The 21,349-nt window shown below is 45.8% G+C and overlaps 1 protein-coding gene across 1 annotated transcript in view; it reads right to left on the minus strand.

Moving 5' to 3' along the window:
* The window catches only part of LOC134845774 (broad substrate specificity ATP-binding cassette transporter ABCG2-like), an 81,962-nt gene extending 61,706 nt beyond the window's left edge, over nucleotides 1–20,256 (minus strand). The window contains exon 1 of the mRNA XM_063862851.1: nucleotides 20,109–20,256. Within this exon, the coding sequence (XP_063718921.1) occupies nucleotides 20,109–20,129 (21 nt within the window). The 5' untranslated portion in view covers nucleotides 20,130–20,256. The remainder of the gene's footprint in view (nucleotides 1–20,108) is intronic.
* Between the last annotated feature and the right edge of the window lie 1,093 nt (nucleotides 20,257–21,349).

Genomic DNA, 21,349 nt, shown 5'->3' on the forward strand with positions numbered 1-21,349 from the left:
AGGCGCCAGATGCTTCTTCTGTAACCAGGAGGGGCACTTCAGAATGGATTGTCCCTTGTTCTGGGAAGCGGTCAAGGACCAGAATCACCCCAAACATAAGTTGGCATTAGCGGCGGTGCAGAATCAGCGGAACAGGCAAAACGAGTTTGAATCTAGGAACTTGGGGGCACCAAACACCGAATTGCCGACGAAGACAGTGAAAGCTGTTACACATGTTAGCGGTGCGTTAGAGTCCGCGGCCGGAAGCTCTCTAGAGATAAATTATAAGAAAGCGGCGACGGAAGCAATTGCCAAAGTGAAACAAGATCTGGCTGCGAAAGAAATAGAGCAACGACTAAAGTTGGAGATCGAAAGACAGAATTTTAACGAAGCATTAACCGGATCGAACTCAATACCAGAGGCTAGAACGGGCTCAATGAAGACCGGGAATTGTAACACCGTGAAAATGGTGACAGGTAAACCTTTTGGAATATCGAAAATCGGAGCAAGAATAATGTCGATAATCACAGTGGGCGGACACGAGGTAACCAGAAACTTGAGCGAGCCGAGCGACCAGACGATAATGCACATTGACGTGTATGCAGACTACTTGAGTGGAATAAGTCCACAAACGACTTCTAGAGCGCTCAGGGCACTACTCACGAGAGGGGGCAGCAAATCGGTACGTGTTGATAATAGGTACACTGAAGCTTATGGTCCACACGAGGTCATGCTAAATATAGATGGAATCAACATCTATACCAAGGCGATGATAACATGCGACGAAGACCTAATTGGACAAATCTATGTAGGGAAAGAAGAATTGAAAGTAAGATCGATTGGACACTGTGCTATGCTCGAAGAAGATGCAATGCACATCGGGACGGAAGCAGACGTGACAGGGCACGTGCTAGACATAAATGGCAAAAAGACTCAGTTACGTGGATTACTCGACACGGGAGCAGTCTTGAGCGTCATACCAATCGAAACATGGGAAAAGATGGGCTTTGACAAAGGTGACTTGATAGACTCGAGAATACGGCTGTCAGCTGCAAACAAAGGGGCCCTTCGGGTGTTGGGCAGGACGCCGATAATAGCCCTCAATTTGGGGGAACGTAACCTGTGGATGAGCTTCATCGTGGTAGAAAACCTAGATGAATCTGACCAATTCATTTTGGGCAGAGACTTCATCAGGAATTTCGACGTAACGATTGATCTAAATAATGCAATGTTCAGGATACGGAACCCGGATAGGAGGTACGCAATCAAACCGGTAAATTTAATAATGGCGAATGAAAACAAAGCACCGGTATTCTTGAGTAGGAGAGTGAGGTTAAAAGCTAATGAAGCGGCAATCGTAAGCTTGAGGATGAAAAATTATAATGAACTGAGTGACAACAAGCAAGTGTGTATAGTTCCGAATCCCAATAGTCAAAGCGCTGCTGTTTTAGGAAGATCATTTTCGATAACGAAGAGCGGCCTCTGCGTCAGTGTCTTGTTGAATACCCTTGATATACCGATCACGATACAGAGAGGGAGGAAGCTGGGATATGCTTTACCAGTTAAAACTCGATACGAAACAATTGAAAACTGAAAACAAAATGAAGTCGTTGATTGTCCTAATCACAGGGACAAAATTTGTATCTTGAGACGATTGCAGAGAATAAAAGATTCTTCAAGTCTTATCAAATCACTTAAGTCAGAAACGGACGATGGGCTTTCGAGCTGTTCGAACTTTCCAGAGCGACCCACGCTAGATGAAATGCAAACTGATAAACCGGTTCTGCCGGAGATTGAACATTTAAGGGGCAAACTGAAAGATGAACAGCTCAAAGCTATCAAGGACGTACTAGAGCGGAACGAGGAGGTTTTTTCAAGGCATAAGGCGGATATCGGGTGTTGTAATTTTGTTGAACATGAAATAGAACTTGAGGAAAACGCGGTGCCACACAGGGAGGGGGCGAGGCGCATGACCCCACACAAATCGGACGCGTGTAGAAAAGAAATCGAAACGTTACTAGAGTATGACATGATAGAACCATCCAAGTCACCTTGGGCGTGTGGAGTAGTGATGGCCAAAAAGAAAGGCGACCAGTTAAGGTTTTGTTGTGACTTTCGATACCTGAACTCCGTCACGGTGAAGGATGCCTATCCCATACCTAGAATTGATGAGAGCCTCTAGAAGTTAGGTGATGCGAAATTTTTTACGACTCTTTATTTAGGCTCGGCCTTTTGGCAGGTACCATTAAGGAAGCAAGACAGGGACAAGACAGGGTTCGCCTGCGAGTTGGGTCTGTTTCAATGGAAACGGATGCCGTTTGGACTCTGCAATGCAACAGCCACGTTTCAGCGGCTGATGGCACACGCGTTGATAGGCGTGACGAAGAAGTACGGCAACCTGGTAATGTGCTATGTGGACGACGTGGTAATAGCAACGCCAACACTAGAAGACCACATCGAGAGGCTTGACGAGGTGTTCGCGTGCATGAAAAGATCGGGGCTGAAGTGTAAACCATCAAAGTGCGAGATACTCAAGGACTCGATTAAATACTTGGGCAGGATGGTAGATAAACACGGTATCAGACCTGACCCAGACGCCGTGGAAGCAGTCCTAACCTGGAAATCACCGAAGACGGAGCACCAGCTGATGAGCTTCCTGGGTTTCGCCAACTATTATAGAGAATTCATCAAGGGCTATGCGGACAAGGTATACCCGATGCAACAATTAATGAGACACAAGGGCAAGAAGTTCACGTGGAACAACGCGGCAGAAGAGTCATTCCAGAGAATAAAGAAAGAGCTGTGTGAGGCACCAGTACTGGGTATGCCGACTGAGAAGGGGATGTACGTGCTAGACACGGATGCGTCAGTAGTCGCTATTTCTGGGATTCTCCATCAAGAACAAGAATGGAATGGGAAGACAGTCTTGAGACCAATAGCATACGGGAGCAAAGTCCTAAGTGACACAGAAATGAAGTACGGAGCACCGAAAGCAGAGATGTTTGCGGTGGTCACCTTTGTCGAAAAATACAGAGCATACTTAGTCAGTGAGCCCTTCAAGCTGCGAGTCGACAACCGAGCACTAAGCTGGCTGAAAACGTACTCAATGGACCAGAGCTATATTGGGAGGTGGATAGTTCGCTTGGATGGATACAACATGATAATTGAGCACAGAACACGAGATAAACATCAAAATGCTGACAGCTTGAGTAAGAAGACGGAGTTCTACGAGAGGCAAGAACAAAGAGAGGCGGACAGACCTGAGATCAAAGACGGCTTCTCCTTCATGGACAAAGAAACGTACGACAGTCTTCCACTCACGAGATGGCTGGACAAATCAGGCAAACCGATTGAAGATCATCCCGAATTGCCGAAAGAGCCTCTTGAAAAGACCATCTTGAAGAAAAGCAGAGGGATTCCGATAGGAATAATGCTCAAGTCCAAGATCGTGAGGGAAACACTCAAGGCAAAAGGTTATGATCTCATCCAGGTAGAGGAGGGAACGGTCCGAATAGATGACGACTTAATGAGGTTGCTTGAGAAACTATCAGATGACAAGCCCGTGATCCAAGGGAAAGGTCAGGAGGCACCGGAACTAACCATACTTCGGAGAGAAGAAACAGTGAACAATACTGACGTCTCAAAAGGAAGCATCACTGATAGCAAGGAAGTTGTGCGATCACTAGTTGAAAAAATCCCCGAAAAAATTCTGGAGCAGACAAAAGTCAGGGATAAGAAAGTAACATTCAGAGAAGAAGTTGAACACCTGGGACTAGATCAAGAGTCCGGGGAGTGGTCCAGATTCATGGAAGAAGACGAAACCGGAGAAGGGAAATTGTCCGGGGAGCGTGAAGAATGGGATGAAGACTCGGATGAGAGCAGCGAAGACCAAGACAGTCTATGCATGATACTGGCGGAAGAGAAGATAAGACAGCACGACAGGGAATTACAGACGGATCCATCTTCAGGGACGTACAATCTGGAAATACAAGAGGTACGAGGTGGTGAAGAGCTCGAGAAAATAGCAGTTTCAAGAAAACCACTAAGGGAACTATCGTGCAACTCAAACGTCAGAACGAATCTGGTACCAGAAGACGACATGAAAATCGTGAAAAGGATGATATGTGTGAAGCTGAGCGATGACATCCACAACCCTGGTGAAATGAATGGACAGATCATGGCGCTAAAGGAGCACGTTAAGGCGAGATACAGGCTGTCTGACCTAATAAGGGCCCAGAAGAATGACAAAATGACAAGTAACCTCTCCAAATGGATCCATTCGGGAGTCAAGGAGAAGGGGGAACTTGAGGAAGACAGCTACAAGATCTTGAGCCAGTTCTACAAAGAAAAGAGAGATTTACTTTATCACACAGCTGAAGGGGTGGTAGCGTGCAAGAGAAGAGATGAGGAAAAAATATTACACAAACACAACCTCATCATACTACCACAATTGTACCAAACGGAGGTGCTTTTCAGATCACACGACCAGATGGGCCACCAGGGGATAGATAAAGTACAACAAAGGATACTTCACAGGTTTGATTGGCCGGGAATGAGAAAAGCTTGCGAGAGATGGGTGAATGCCTGCCTAGCATGCCTTCAAGTAAAAGACCCAAGGAAGATGAAGTTTCCCCTCAAGTCTGTCGAGAGTTCGGAATTCAATGAAGTGGTGCAGATAGACCATCAGAAAATCTGCATGACGGAGTCGGGTTATAACCAAATACTAGTTATAATAGATCACTTCACCAAGTTGGCGGAAGCGGTTCCGTGCCAGACAGCCTCGGCAGAGGAGACATGTGATCACCTGATAACGCATTGGATATCGCGGTATGGTTGTCCAATGACTTTCCAGTCGGACAACGGCAAGGCTTTTGTGGGGGACTTGACAAAAGAATTGATGAAGAGATCACACATTGCTCAAGCGCACTCGACGACCTATCATCCACAGACCAATGGGTTGGTAGAGAGACAGAACAGGACACTGGTCAACATGCTCAGGGTGTACTGCTCGAGATACATGACGGACTGGGACAAATACCTGCCACAGGTAGTAGGAGCCTATAATAGTACTCAGCACTCAACGACGGGTATCAGTCCTTTCATGATGTTGACAGGCAGGGAAAGGGCAATGCCTATAACATTCTTCTACCCGGAGTACGAGGGGAAGAGGACGTCACCTCAAGCATACGTGAAGGAAGCGATCAAAAGACAACAAGAGCTAAACGAGCTATGTCGGAGAAACACGGCGCAAGCGCAAATGAGGCAACGCAAGAAATATGACGAAAAGATACTAAGAGCAAAGCCATACGAAGTGGGCCAATACGTGTGGGTCTTCCAAAATGTCATACCGCCCAAGGGAACAAAGAAACTACTCAAGAAATGGAGAGGACCGTTCATGATTACGGAAGTACATCAACAAGGACGGTTCTATCGCTTGAGTACAGGGCGAGCAGCACATTACGAAAATCTGAAGCCTCATGTCCCGTCCCCGGAGGACTGGTGCCTACCAAAAGACATGGAAGGTCTTGAGTACCTGGTGGTGGAACCAGCGTGTGAGGTGAATGAGAAAGGCACTAGAGAGAAAAATGATGGTAATGAGAACTTGAGTTTGGACGACAACGAAAAGATAGAAGTGGAGTCGGATGCAGGTTCATTTGTAGAAGAAGACTGGAACGACCCAGAGCAAAACGAGGTACCGAAGTGGATGGAGCCGGATCGACCAACACCACCGGAAACCAGGACTGGCAATCGTAAACGAACAGGTATGAGGTACAATAGGTACGGGGATGACTTCTTGATCGATAAGATACAGCCAGACAAGTTGGGCGATGAACTACTAAGCGCAGGCGAACTGGAAGCCGAAGAGGAATGGCAGGTCAATGACGATGGTGGACATTATCCGCAGGATGATTACTCGACGCCAGAATTGGAGACGGATCTCGAGCAGAGTGAAATAGAAAGGAGGGAGAACACGAACTTGAGGATTCTAGAGTGGATGCGTGATGTCAAAGACGAGAGCCGCGAAGGACAAAGCATTCAGCAAATCGATGTATCAGCAGCAAATTACATGAAGACAGAGGACCCTCTTTTCGGATGGACAGCAACAGACAGGCCACTGGACATCCCCAAGGACAATTCAGACCCGACTACATCGACGGGGACGTCGATAAATATTTTTGTCCGCGGAGTGGGGGTAGGACTTACCCACACCGAAAATTTGATGATAAAGAAGCTCAAGGAAGTGAGGGAAACAAGCGGATTGGAACTGGAGGAAGAAGAACCAGAGCCTACCATAGGAAGGAATTTCAAAACGAAATTCGAAATACCCAATGAATACTCAGAGAACATCATGATAACGGATAGCGACTTCATCCTGTCAAACAGGACCAGCGCGATCTGCATCACGGCGGACATGAGTTTCAAATCAAGATTGGAGGCTGACTTCAAAAGAGAGTACCAGAACGTAGAGTTTCTGTTCAGACAGAGGCCAGGACTGGGAGGCATAGCAGCGCTTCCACCGTCAGTGGCACAAGTCCCTGGCAAATACCTCTGCTTCCTAGTAACGAGAGTCAACGACAGAAACACAATTGATCCCGAACACGTGATATTGGCACTGACAAGACTACGTGACTTCATGATGGAAAGAGGAATAGTGGAGGTCTCGATGCCGGTGTACGACCCAAACAGGGGCAAACTGAGCTCGAGGGAATTGTACGCTATCCTACATGTGGTCTTTGCAGAAACAGAGATAATGGTGCATCTTCACAAGAAGTACTACTTGAGCATCGCCTGAGTCGGGTACATGGAGGTATCAGGTCGGGTGTGAGGGAGGAGTCTTGAGTTAGGTACTGGGGTGCGGCGCAGGTAAAGGGATCTTAAGATGTGATTGGCATGACAATTGAATTTTAAAAGAAAGAATTGATGGTGCTAAAACATAAAATGAATCTGCATGTTCTTAAGGGAAAATCCAATCGAATTGCTTTAAGTGATATGAGAATGATAAGATTTTAACCATATGGGTAGAAGGGGGGTCTCTAGGTTAGGGACGTGATATGCTAAGTTTTAATGAGCTTTCTGTTTTCAGATCAAGTTTGAAAAACAAAGTTGAAAATCCAACTACACTCAAGCGAGTAACAGAAAGAGAGAATCTTGATTGAACACGCGATAATCCGAATCTACAGCAAGTACTTGCAGGAGAACATTTCTAGGTAATTCTTGAGTTGGTAAGGTAATTCTTGAGTTGGTAAGGTAATTCTTGAGCTGGTTAACATCTACCTACATACATCCCGAAGTTACAAAGAATGGCAGACCGATTCTGGAACTCCGTGCCCGCGGCCCTGAGGAAGCCCACTCTTGATGAGCTGTACAGGCGCCTGAGGGACTTGGACTATACCCAAATAGACGAGAGAATGGCGGTGATGCTGAATGCCATCCTCCAGTTGGAGGACCAGGGTGAGTGCAGGGAGTCTGCAACGGAGGCTGTCTTGATGATCGGCTACACCACCGAGGGAATATCGAACCAAGAACAGACCAGATGGTTGTCTTGGAATGTGGATGGAGGAGTAAGGGGTTTTGACTTGGCAAGGAATCCTGGCCTGAATAACAACACCGAATATGGCGCAGGGGAATTCCCATTACCGACTAGGCCAACAGTAAGGTCCACCAGCCAGAGCTCGAGTAGGGTGCCATCGATGTCACGAATGCAACAGACGACCGAGGCATATCCGGATCTAGGTGTTCTAAAGAAAGAGCTCGAGAAGACGCAGAAGGAAAGGAATAAGGCAAACCTCGATCGGGATCAGGCAAATCTGGATCGGGAGAAGGTTCAGCTGGAAAGGGACCAGGCGGTCAATGAGCGAGACCAGGCTCTGAGGTTGCTTGAGATACAAAAAGCTGAGCATCAACAGGAGTTAAGGGTGCGGGAGAACGTCGCGAATCGTGATCAATTGAAGTCGGAGTTGGAAAGGATAGAACAGCGACAACGCGAGCTTGACGCACAGAAGGGAGCCAGGTCAAACGAACGATTGGTGACCAGCTCGAGGCCAGAGTCGCGCATGGAGGTGGATGAAGCTCCCAGGGCTAGAGGACGGTTCAACCTTGACCGCGAGGCCAGAGAACACATGAGTGAAGGGTTGGAGGTCTGGATACCGAATGACGTGACGCCTTCCCTGCGCAACCTAGAGACACAACCTGTACGTCCCCTGATGGATGTGGTGTTACCAGGATATACCCCAACCTCGACCTCGAGTGGCAGTCAGGTGAGCGGCGCCTCATCGCGCCTGAAGGAGCTAGGCGAGAAATTGCAGCAGCAGAGTCGTGAAAGATCGACAAGGCCAGAGCTTCCCCCAACTTGGAGGGAACAGCCGGTCAGGAATGTCGTGATCGCAAGCTATAAGAAGAATACAGAAGGGAACTACCACAGGCACAATCGGCTGGACTGGAGTGCGGAACAGGGAGCCAGGAGGGACTGCTTCCATGACGCAGCCTGGGTGGAGTATCTAGCGCCACCTCGTGTGCCAGAGGGTGCAGTTCACCTAATTATAGGGGATAGCCTGGTGCGGGTGTTGACCCAGATACGGTCACATTGGCAGACAGGAGTCTTGAGTTTCGCTGGAGCTGCCACGCCACAGATGTTGGCAACCCTGGACATGCTAGGGATGACCAAAGTTTACACAGTGACCCTGATGGTTGGGACCAACGACGTGTCAAGGGGAGAAGCGAGGAAGGTAACGAGGTTGTGCGACAAGATGAGCTGCCTTCTTGAGGAACTGAGGATCCAGATGGACCCCATCCTGCTGACGGTATGCACGGTCCCCTACAACATGATGTTTGATCAGCACGCCCTAGAGATGAACCAGAAGGTGCGGAGCCTGAACAAGGTGATCCGAGACATACACCGAAAGAGTGTGCTTCCTCTCAGGCTGTTGGACATAGCAGAACGTATGGAGAAAAAGGGATTCCCTGAAGACACCTCAAAAGATGGAATCCATTTCGATAGGCCAAGGGGAGCGGAGTGGCTGAACGACGTCTTCCAGGAACACATAAACACGCTAGAGGCGGACCTGCTGGAGACAGCCCAATTCACTTTAGGACCACCTCCCAACCCACCATTCCTTGCCTCGAGGGCCTTGGCTGGTCGCTTGGGACCGAGAGTTGACACTAGAGACAGTTCAAGGAGCAGCCAGACCAGATTGCAGAGTGCCACGCCAATGGAGTCTGAGGAGGTGACGTCATCAACACCTCCAAGCTCGGCGATATCCTCAGTGGTAGTGGCAGAGAGCAAACGGGAAAATAAGTCTATGGAGACCGCTCGCTTGAGATATCCCGAGAAGGTGAAAGAACTGGATCTAGAGAGTTTGGAATGCAGGCAAGAATTGGCGGAAACCCTGGGGATCGAACGAGTATCACACGAGGACTTGAATAGGCATCATTGCGTGGACTGGTTGAAAGCTCATGAGGCGCACTTCTCGAGAGCGAAGTTGATGGAGACCACAGACCTGACGGGAATTCCCACAAAAACGATCATGGGACCCATTAATTACAGACCTCTCAAGCTGCTGGGGAGTCCGGGACTTATAGCAGAACCTCCCAAGCACCGAACTAGCATCGCCAGAATCAGGTTGGCAACCCCGGCACAGTTGAAGGTGGTAGACAAGCTACTCAATCCGGGAGGAACGGGATTGCCAGATGCCGCTTACGAAGGCTCGAAATTGGCGGAAGATCCCAGGTACGGGAAGCCCTGTGGGAGTACCCAGCTGGCCAAAACCCTGGCAGTATATGATAGAGCAGACCCAGCTGCTGCGAGAGTAGTCATTGTGGCGGGATCAGACTTCGAAGGAACGTCTCCCAAGTTGTTCTGGCCGGAGACTTTGATATACTCTTTGCCAGGAGCTGAATTGAATCAGATGTTAACTCTGGTAGTGGAAATAAAGTCGGAGATGCCCTGTGAACCTGAACTGCTATTGTTTGCAGGGATGAATGATCACCTGCACGCGATGGGACTTCTTGAGCAACTAAAGGGCGATGAAATTCCGACATCGAGGAAGATATGGGAAGCCATTCAAGCGTTGTTTGCGGCGATGAATGAAGTGCAAGAGAATGTTGTCTCGAGATTCGGGTCCAAGACGAAGGTGGTGTTTACCACATCCCCTGGATACGCGAATATGCCACCCGCCCTACAGTTCGTGTACGCGGTCTTGATCCTGATAGCAGAAGGGAGTGAATGGCGGATTCTAATGGCAGCCCCCAATCGGGAGTTGGAGCCATCGAGCCTGAGACTTCGCAAGTCAGAATTGGCGGCGGCATGGGCGGATATATCTCATGCACTGAGGGGCTTTTATGGACTAGCCGACATCCTGATCGTATTAGACGAGGTGCTCTTGCTAGAGATATCGAACTTTGCCAGGCAGCTCAAGTTCAGCCCAGTCATCGGGGACGATCACCCGGCGATAAGCAAATTAACGGCCAGCCTGTGGTTTCGGAGTATGGATGTAAAGATCACGAACTCCACCAGCAAGTCTAGAGGTCCCAGTAACGAGAGAAGAAATGTGGCCGAGACGGAAAAGCAATTAGGATCGTTGAAATATCGTTTGACTCAAGAGAATGGCTGGTGGCCATTTTTGACACCAAGGTTGGAGAACGCCACGAATAAGACAAGGGAGGAAGCACCACTCCTCGTGAAGCAAGTCTGGAGTTTCCTAGAGAAGCAACTGGAGCTGGCCGAGGTAAGAGACATGACGGTGGCTAGATTTGTCTCGGCCGCCAATGAAGTGACAATCGCAGGATTCTGGAGAGAGCACGCCAAAGGCGAATTGAAGACTCGGAGGGATTACGAGATTCTCAAGTTCTTGAGTCCTTGCTGGGAGAAGGAATTCTTGGCAGGAGTATTCGGTACCACGGCGACTATCTTTGGAGCCTTCGTGCAGGAGATACTGGGCATGCCCATCAGCCTGCTCTTGGCCCTGTATTTGGTCTACCCCAGATACTTGTTCAACATGGGTCCAGCATACATGTTTAGTCGGGGAGTGGAGACACTTCGAGTTGATGGGTACCTGGCACTAGTGCTCTTGACCCATGGGGAATTGGTGTCGTTTCATCGGTTAATGGAATATGGAGAACCTCTGTCTATGGGGAGAGTCCACACGAGCATTGAAACCAGCTCCTACAAGTGTGCCGCAGGGTTGAAGACACTGCTGGTGCAATACCTCATGATGCAGAATCGATACATGACGGGTGAAGATGAGAACCCAACCTCGAGAGAAGAATGGGAGAAGGCGAACAGAGGGATGCCTCTGTTGACGGACCTGTGCCTGGCAATGAGGTCGGACCCAATGGGGATAATCCGAGGTCTAGAGGAGGTGGTGACCTGCATCTATGGTCCAGCAGTGACGTACGCGTTTCCAGATCCCCTGGTGATAACGTATCGTCACTCGGTGACGCACTTGAGTCTCATCAGCGTACTGGATGGTACAGCGCTGAATTGGTGTCAGCAGGAGGTGCTCAGGGCGCGTATGAGCAACACGGTACTCTTCGGAAAAGTGAAAGATGCCGAGATGATGGTGTGCAACTTCAGGGGACAAATGCAATGTAGAATGGGAGGCAAGCGAGAGGGCCCCATTGAAATGTATCCAAAGTTTTGGAACCTAAACCCATTGACGGCCGACGGACGAGAAGTCTTGAGAATCCCCGCCTGGAAGGAGTGCTTTGCACTAGTCAAGAGGGAGCTGGAGGCCATAATGGAGAAAGAAATCCTACCAGCCACCATGCCTGAGTTCCCGACAGTCAGGAGGATGACCTTGGGAATGAATAGTCCCTTGGTGGTTCCCTCCATAATGGCGAAGATGATGACGGAGGAAACGCAGAGGCCTTTCACGGATGGCTGGGACCCCCTGTTCATCGGCTACACGGCGGCAGTCTACTTCCACATCAGCGAGATGAGAGTAAATTCGTGGACGACGCAAGCGAAAAAGAGTAGAGGTTCGCAGCCCCCTGGATATGAAGTGCGGAAAGTCTTGAGGACTCTTGAGAAGGAAGGACTTGAGAATATGCTACCCATATGGGATGATGGCAGGATGATCGTGATGGAGGGGCACGTCGCATTGGTGGACGAAATGAAATTTGCCACGAGAAAATACAAGGCACCCTATGGCTTGGAACAAGTAGAAGTGACACAGGAGGGAACAGAACTAGATGCAGCAGGTCAACTGCATGTAGCCCTGACGGAATATAAAAAGCTGGATCCTACGACACCGTCACCACTGTCTGTAGACACGCCTGGAGACAAGAGGAGTGGACCTGTTGAGGATCGATTCAAAAGAATTCTCGAGAGAAGAAGAAATGAATCAGAGGAAGAGAGTATGGATGAAACTCTCAGTGAAGCTGGAGAAGACATGGAGGTGGGGAATACGCCTGAACCAGGGCCATCAGGGGAGGAACTCACCACTCAAGAGCTGTTGAAAGACTTGAGCGAAGAGAATTGGGCAGATACTGCCACCCCACCTCTGAACCCGTCCCCGCGGAAGAACCTAGAGTTGCCATTGGCAGGTGAGACCTTCAATATGGGGATGTTACTCTTGAGCTCGGAGGAAAGGGAGAAGAACACGTTCGAAGGGAACAGGGACATATTCTTGGGATCTCTCGAGGATGACGCTTGGCAGGAATTCCTGGGGGAATTCAATCGAGAAGTGGGCAGCGAGACGACGCTGGACAAGTTCAAGAAGGAACTGTGGGACGCAGTAGTGAGATTCGGGGGAACCGCTCCTGATAGGAACGGGCCTGGATGAGAAAGCAAGAAAAGAGCTGCTGAACAAGCTAGTGGAGCTGAGGAACGCACGATCGAAGACTAGAAAAGAGAAATGTGAGGACAGCTCTACTCTGAAACAAAAAACTGTGGATAAAATGGTTGATGATATAAAAAGGGATAAGGTTGGGACTAGTAATATGATTAAAAGTACTAATATCCTTAAGGCTCGAGCAGGGGGGAGGCAAGAGTTGGAAGGAGTGGATGGAGAGGTCGAATCAATGATGATAGCCACAACACCCTCGAGCAGAGATGTGAAGACTCGCAAGAGGAAGAGAGAAGTGGAAGGATGGGGTAGTCCTTCAGTGGATGCTGTTTCGGAAGGAAACTTGAGAGAGACGGCGCCCATCGTTTTGGCCCGATGCAAGACGGCGGCATACAAGAACAGCTCGGAGCTCAGGAAACCACTTGAAGTAGAAAAGGAAATAGAGGTTTCCACCAGTTCGACGTCAGAAGAAGACTTCAAGCCTCAGAAGGTAAACGTGAAGAGAGGTTCAACGAACGGACAGGTAGGGGAAGTGGAGATCGGCAAAGAATGGATCTCGAAGGCACATCAGGACATGGGCAAACAAGTGACGAGTGATCCATTGGAGAGGAACAAGACGAGGAACACTTCCCGGAGTGGTGGGTGGCCCTCGAAACATTGAAGGAAATGGAGGACTGCTTGAAGAAGTTGGACAGTGGAATAGCTCGCAGGCGACGCAATTGGGCCACCCAGCAAAAAGCCGAGGTTAACAAGATAGAGATGGCAAGTCATCTGAAGAGGTCCTGGCAGAGTTTGTTGAAGGATCATTTTGAAGAGGCGATGAGAACATCCTCATCAGCACCGCCACTAATGGCGAATCCCTTCGTTAGAACTGCGGGACAATTAATGTTCACCTGGAGTCTGGTGGGAATAGAGTTGGAGACATTGACCTCGTATGACAGGCTGAAGTTGGGAAGCAAGAAGCTAGAGGTGTATCAGGCACTGATGCAACACGTGGCCAGGGACAATTCAGGCTTGAGCCTGGCTAGAAGAAAAGATGCCACATGTTTCTTGAGATGGACAATGTCAATGATGTCTGATAGCACCATCCTGGCATGCCACCAGAGAGCAAGTGGAAGTAAAACCATGGAGAGAAGAGTCTCAACGATCATCTTGAACGTATATCAGAGTACAGGAATAGAGAAAGAAGATGGTTCCAGACTATCCTTAGAGAACCATCGAAAGCTGGACGAGGTACGGAGGTTCTCTAATAAGAAGTTCGAGGAAGAACATGATGTTCACCGTAACCTGGCCTCGTCAGAACAGTACTCGAGACTCAGTGAGAAGGGGGAATACCAATATGTGTCTGGAGTGATGGGAATAGCCTACAATCCCTTCTTAGACTCGGAAGCTGGAGGAGCCCACAGAAACCATGAGGTAGCGGAGCTACTGAAGTTTTGGACAGAAAGAATAATGGAAATAGACGCGGTGGAAAAAGAGGGGCCGAGCCTGGGCCTGATTCTTGAGAAAACACCAGAGGTGATAAGCATACCGCGCTCAAACAAGAGAGTTGAAGTGAACATGGGCGGTGGAAATGGCTTGTTAACCACGAACTTGGGAGTGATATGGAAGCTACTAAGACCCTCCTGGTGTCCACATCCCCATGCAAGTCTAATCGAGGAAACCACAGAGCGAGTGAGGTTAGCACCAACGGAAGATGAAGATCTGGCGAAGTTGAGTGTGCTACATAAGCTAATCACGCCCCAGATGCAAGAGCCAAGCGAAAGGACGAGCGACCCCGGGTCAGCAAAGAAATTGGAGCCGGGTAGCTGTCTGGATTCGACGTGTGGGAACGGAGAGCACATCTGCGATGGACGGTCATGCGTCAGAATACTGTCGTTTCAAAAAGAAGACCTGGTCACTTGGTTCGAAGACATCACAGAAAGGGAGAAAAGTGAAGTGCAAATAATAGCGGAATGTTACGCGAGAACCACGGTGAATATAGCGACAGCTCTCGGATTCTTCTCGAGAATGTGTGGTCTGCAGGCACTGGAGAGACTGGAGTCTGAACATCATTTAGTGACGGCGTTGAGCGTAGAATCATGGCCCGGGGTGTTGCAGGTGACTCAAAAACACATCCGGAGCTGGAAGGTTGGTCTTGAGGCGGAAATGGGATTTCCCATGAGCGAAGCTTATGGCTTGCCATTGAACGCGAAATCGCTGATAGGGTCAATGATGGCCAACTTGTGCGGAAGTCACTACCCGCTACACATGGCGATGGTGGAAGTGTCCAGCCAGAGAATACTGGTGGACAAGGCCTTCTCAGTGCCCAAGTGCGTGAGGTTGGCTCGGATGTCGCATCACTCGCACAAGTTGTTGAGAAAAATCAAAGGGACAGTACCAAAAGAATTGAGAGATGACTTAAGCGAAATCTGGGGAGAAGATCTTCTGAAGTTGGAAAGAGAAAACACGAGCGATCACGAGAGACAAAACGTGATCGGGAAACCTGTGGGAAGTACTCCGAACCTGGAAGACAACGACACGATGCACGAGAAAATGATGGAGCTTGAGCCTCTCTTGGAAGCCTCAGGGGAGCGTAATCTCAGGAGCATTGAGATCTCTCATGGGGAATGCCCATGCCACTGTTTGGCACAAACGGTGTGGTATCCAGATCACAAGAACCTTTGCCTGGTGTGGGATGTGGAAGAGATTCGGTCGATCGGACTACCGGATCACCGGCAGAAGGTGACGCTCTTAGTAGTGAGTACGATGTTAGCTCTGAGATGGATAGAAGAGAATATAACGAAGTATCGGGAGGCGACGAGGCCAACGGCTGAGTCAATATACGCGATAGACTACAGCAGGAGACTCGAGTTGTTTGAGACTGCGTGCAAAGTATTCGCCATACCGACGGAAGTCAGGCACGTATGGAGTCGCTTGAGGTACTTTCCATGGTTTCGGGCGACACTGACGTCTTGGTTGTACATGACAACGAAAGATCACATGAGAAAACATCAAAAAGAGTATCGACAGTTCCAGGCCGAGATTAGGCCGGAAGCTTTCAAGAGACCCCTGCTAACCCATCGTAATGCGATCACGACAGGATGGAAAAGAGTGGGTAAGATGTCTAGAGACAATACCAAAGCGAGGGAGTCGATACTAGAGGAAGACCTGGCGAAGAACGTGAGCTTGAGCCTGCACAACTCCTTTTGCTTGAACCGAGAAGCTAGGGTGAAGGCACTACCCAACCAAGCAAAGAGATTGCAGGAGCAGAGAGAATGGATGCGATCCTATGAACAGCTGAAGGCTTGGGAGGAGATTGTGATTAGTTCCGATGATGAAGAGGAACTGTTGAGACAGTTTGCCGCATCTAGCACTTCAGGATGCAGTACCTCCAAGGCGAACAGTACGAGATGAATGGGCAAATCGGATGGATCTTGAGTCTTGAGAGGGAAGGGGGGCTTGAGCGTGGATCCGAGTGAAACTTGGATTCACGAAAAAGAAATTTTAACAAATAAATATTGTTACTAATATACTATATTTATTATATAAATCGAAATGCTGCATGACAATTTCCTGATTGAATAGGACAAAAGAGATTTTAAAATGATTGGCTTGAAAAGCGAAAATTCAAGGGTGCAGGTGTATGCAGATTTTGATTGCTGTTTAGCAATAGTGTGAAAATTTTAAATGGCTGTGAATTTTGGGGTGTAGATAAGCTTAAATCTGCTGCAAACTTCTGTAAATGACCACTGGCACTGTATCTTGAGCAACGCTCGGTTTTTCTGGGACTCACTGGCAGAAGACAGCGCGCGATGAGGACATCGATCTCGAGTCCGGGGAGTATGTGCCAGTCGGTCATATTTGGAAGTTTGACCTTGAGAGAAGCAAAAAACACTTGATTTTGGAGTGAAATTTAATTTTTCAAAATTTCGAATGGAACCTGTCATGCACGATTTTCTCGCGAGAACTGAAAATCAGAAAAAGAGATCAGAACAATTTCAGAACGATTGAGACGCATACGCGGGAAAGTCGCAAGAAAAAGCAGTAGGAAATTGCTATTCGCAATTTCCATCACTATAATAATCGAGAGTAGAGCTGTCCCATCTGTGACAGAGACGAGGGCATTCCCTCGAATTGGATTATAACGACTGGAGTATTATTCGGAACTGGACTAGAGTGAACCTTCGGTGGAAAGGTGGACAGCTTGAGTGTCCTAATGGTTCACAAGAAAACTATTGTCTAGAGTGTAAACTCGTTCTCATTGTTAAAACTATAAAACATTAGACTCATTTAGTTACGTTATTTAATTCTTGAGTTAACTACCGACTGGATTATTTCCCACTTCTTGAGCGTGCTACTATGTGAGTACAAATTTAAATTCTAGAGTGTGTTTTATGATTGTTATGTTGAGGTAAGGCGAGTTTTAGGTTGATCCATCTGAAATGGATCAAAGTTCCACTGTCTAATAAAAAAGCAACTTAACGGATTGTTCCAACCCGGTTTTTAACGGCGTTCATGTATTTTGGGTATCTAGAGACCTAAGTATGGGGACGTTTCTAATTCTAGAGTGGGGGGATATTTTAGTAGTAGCCTTTAAGCTGTAACGGGTCGTAGTCTCATGTCACAAGCGAACCGAACTGGCTCCGACCGTTCTTGAGGTAGAAAAACACAAGAGATAGTGTCCCTGACCCTTGAGCCAGTGGTTATAGGGCCTATTTTTCTTAAGCCTCATGTGTGACTGCAGTAGACGAATGTTACAATTTGTTCAGGGTTGGAGAGAAAAGTATATCGATTCCGAAGAATGATTTTTTACTTTCTCGTGGCTAGTATAAGCTAAGGTGTTAACTTACTTAATCTTAATTAGGGGCAGTGATTGTGTTCAAGGGTTGGAGAATAGTAAATCGATCCACAAGGTTCAGGTATAATTAGAACGCGAGTAGTTCGTTAGATACTATTTTAAACTTACTAAGTCTAAGATTTATCCTGGGTCTGGTAAGAGGAGGGTTCAAGTGAAGGATGAATAACCGAAGTTCTTCACTGTTTATCCTAATTTGAATGATTAGTTTTGTTCAAAAATTTATATTAGTCTCGGATTTTTTGAAAGGTTTGGATAGTGAATCGACGTTTGAGGTCGTTAGACACTAGCTAAGTGGGTGGGGGAGAACAAAATTGTTCTTTTTAATCCAAGGATAGGCCTTGATGATCAAGTTTTAAATTTAATTAAATAGAAAATTAATTAACATCCAAGGATAAGCCTTGATGATCTGATTTTAAAATTAAGTGAATTTAAGTTTAAAATGGTTTAAATTTATTTAAGAAAAGATTTAGTATTTTAATGATATTAGTGAGCTTATGATTGCTGTTATGTTTGATGAAGCTGGGACAACTGATGATTTTATGATTACTAACAGTTTATTGTCATGCTACTAATTTTTGTTTTGATTTTCAATAAAAATTTTCCAAACATGTTTTATAGAATACTGCAGAATTTTAGAAAAACGATTTGAGATCTTTTTATCAATCGTTATTGTATATTAATATTTTTGTTTAGCGCCTGAAATGATCATGAAGATTGACTTCAAGATTTAAGTTTGCAAATGAAAATCTAAATTCATTGCTAATAAGATTCTAAATATAAAAGTTTGTGTTGGCTTTTGCCGTACTATCATATAACTATTTGGTAAGTTTCTACTTTGTCGTATGTCGTCTCTGGTTCGAGGTCTTCTTCCAATTCCGGGTAGTTCTATTATCGTTCGGAATTTTGGCTCTGATCTATTGAGTCGTAGAGACATTTCGATTAAATTATCGTCGTGTAACATTTTAAAAATGTTTTGTCTAAATTCTAATCTATTTTTGGTTAGTTCTAAGCTATTAAGGTCTTGTTCGAGACTTATGGTCGCACCAGATGAGTTATAACCGATGGTCTTAACTCATAGAGTAATTTCGGATAGGGTACACCGTCTGCTCGTCACGCTATCTTATTTTCGGCCGGATAGATTCGTGCAACTTCTTAGTCTAATACCGATCCTAATCTTACTCTTATACTATTCTAGTCTCAGGTTGCTTAACTAGTCTCTGCTAGGCTCAATAGATCTAGGGTATACTGGTTTATTGCGGCTGCTGAAGTTCTCTTGGAGAGGCAACTAATTTCTAAGTTAAATTCAAATCTCTCTGGTGGTGAAATTACAAGTAATTTCAGCACTTACAAATAAGTGGGTTGTTAGTTAGATGGATCATGATTGGTTAATATTGAATACTTTACAGTGGTAAAATATCTAATTTATCCAATCATAAAATGTAGTTTAGATCAGGTTCCACTTCATATTTACCAATTTGACTCTTTTTATTTTCCCACCCCCTAGCAAAATTACAACTTAAAGTTGTTTAATAATTGTTCATGGGGCAATTTGCATCACAGAAAAGTTATTAAGTTTGTTCATTTGTTCACGCTGACATACTTTATTGCAGTTGAACATCAAATGTTATTTTAAAGAAAATTTCGTAACCCCCCTACCTCACATAAACATCATTACATCATTTTTATGATGTAACGAGGGGTTTTACAAGGTTAAGCAAGAAGACTAATAATGTTTGTTATAGCCAAATTATTCCGTGTGCCAATTTTCTATCAATTGGACGATGTGAACAGAAAAGTTACTTATAAAACCTCACAGGCGAGGGGGGTTGAAAAAGAGTCCATCCAGTTATTATTGCTCTGATGGACAGTCAATTTTTTTGACATAGTTCGGAGATTGGCTGACCTAACCACCTTGTCGTATAGAGTTCAATCTGGGCTGAGGAAATTGTTACCAGTTTACGTTCATAGTCTTCCTTTTCGTGAGGCATAATATTGCATTGCCATTATAGTGAAATAATATGATAAAGGTGGTAAACTTTTGGTATTGGTTTTAAAAAACTGTTTCATAACACCGTTAAAAGAACGGTTAAGTGAAATATGCATGCAGTCAGGGGCGGATCTAGGCCCTGACTGCATGCATATCCATTTTGGGCGAATTTTTGGGAAATTCCGTTTTGGGCACTTTTTCGAAAAAATTTGACCGAAAAACAGCGTTTTTTCGGCGCGCGCTCCCATTCAAAATTAGTACATATTGACGGCAAAGGTGCCTTTAGAAACATTTTACGGTTGGACGGCCTGAAATGAATGTCAGAAAGTAATACCAAAGGGGACCCTTTGATTAGTGAGGTGGTCGAATCCCTGAGGGGAAGAGGGCGTCCGAACGTCCCCCCCCTCTAAATCCGCCCCTGCATGCAGTTCTGAAGTTTTAAATTTGTGTAATTGCTGATAAAATGCAGATTTTTTTCTTGTACTTTTAGCCCCGCAATAGTTTAACTCACACTTACATATTTTCCGCTCTGTGACATCTCGTGAACAAAGTAATCCTGTATTGAAAGCAAAATTGGTAAATGAAACGACCCTTAACCATTTACTGAGACGAAGTTGTTTGCTGAAAAATTAATCAGACTTGGTTGTTTTTGAATCAAATTAGTAAACAAGTTACTCATCTTTAAATATCACAATTTACTTAGTATGGTTTGATAATCAATATTTCAGCTTATTCATGATAATGCCATGCTATGTTGTTTTGGTATCTTTTTATATTATGTTCTATAATAATACTGAATAATGCCTGAATCAGGGTTAGATGCAGGGATTTGTGGAACAGATGATTTTTTTTCAACCACACGACCCGAGTCATTAAAAAATAGAAAACAGACATTTTGATCAGTTCTTCGATGTTTTACCAGGAAAAAAATCCACACTCATAATTTTTGTTAATTCCTCCTTTCTTCTCTAAGCAAACATGGATAATATTATGACCAGAGCATTAGCCAGAACTAAAACCCGCGGATAAAATTTGTTTTTAGGACCAACGGCACAAAATGTCTTTTTTTTCTGGCTCCTGTCAAACTTAATATGCAAAAATTTTGTCCTAAAATTTTGTCTCTGGTGGGCTTGCTAAATTGCATTTTTAAGGTACGTCAGATAAAAATGGATTTCTTAAGATAGTATCCCGCCTCGAGAAAATCCTAGATCCGCCTTCGTGAAATGGCTAGCTGTGGAAACAAGGAATTGAGCCAAGCCAGTTCAGGTGAAACCTATTATAGTCTTATATATTGTTAATTTTCTATGCAAAACGATCAAGCACAGTGGAAAAAAAATCAAAATTATTCCAGTAGACTCAATAGAAAAAAAAATGAACCATCCCTTAAACAAATAGAAAAAATAATCATATTTGACTATAGTTGTCTTCAAAATATGAAAAAAAAAGTTGAAATTTCTCTAATTTCCAGTTTTTTTATTTTTTTAAGAGTCGATTCCAAAAAAAAACTTCCGCTTGATATTGAGCTACATCATAAACTTGGTCAAAAATTCGCAAAAAAGCTATAAAGCGCTTTTTTGAGAAAACAGTCACATTAACGCATTAAGTATTCAGAAGATCAACCTTTTTTGAGCCTTTTTTTTACAAAAAAAAAAGAATTTAGTTGAGTCCAGCAAGGTTTTGTTGGTTAATTTAGGACAACTAGCATGCGGTATATTTCGCACAAGCGGATAATTATTCCCTTTTTGTAACGCGCAAGCG

This window comes from Symsagittifera roscoffensis, chromosome 5 (assembly GCF_963678635.1).
Source record: "Symsagittifera roscoffensis chromosome 5, txSymRosc1.1, whole genome shotgun sequence".
Taxonomy (NCBI): Eukaryota; Metazoa; Xenacoelomorpha; order Acoela; family Convolutidae; genus Symsagittifera; species Symsagittifera roscoffensis.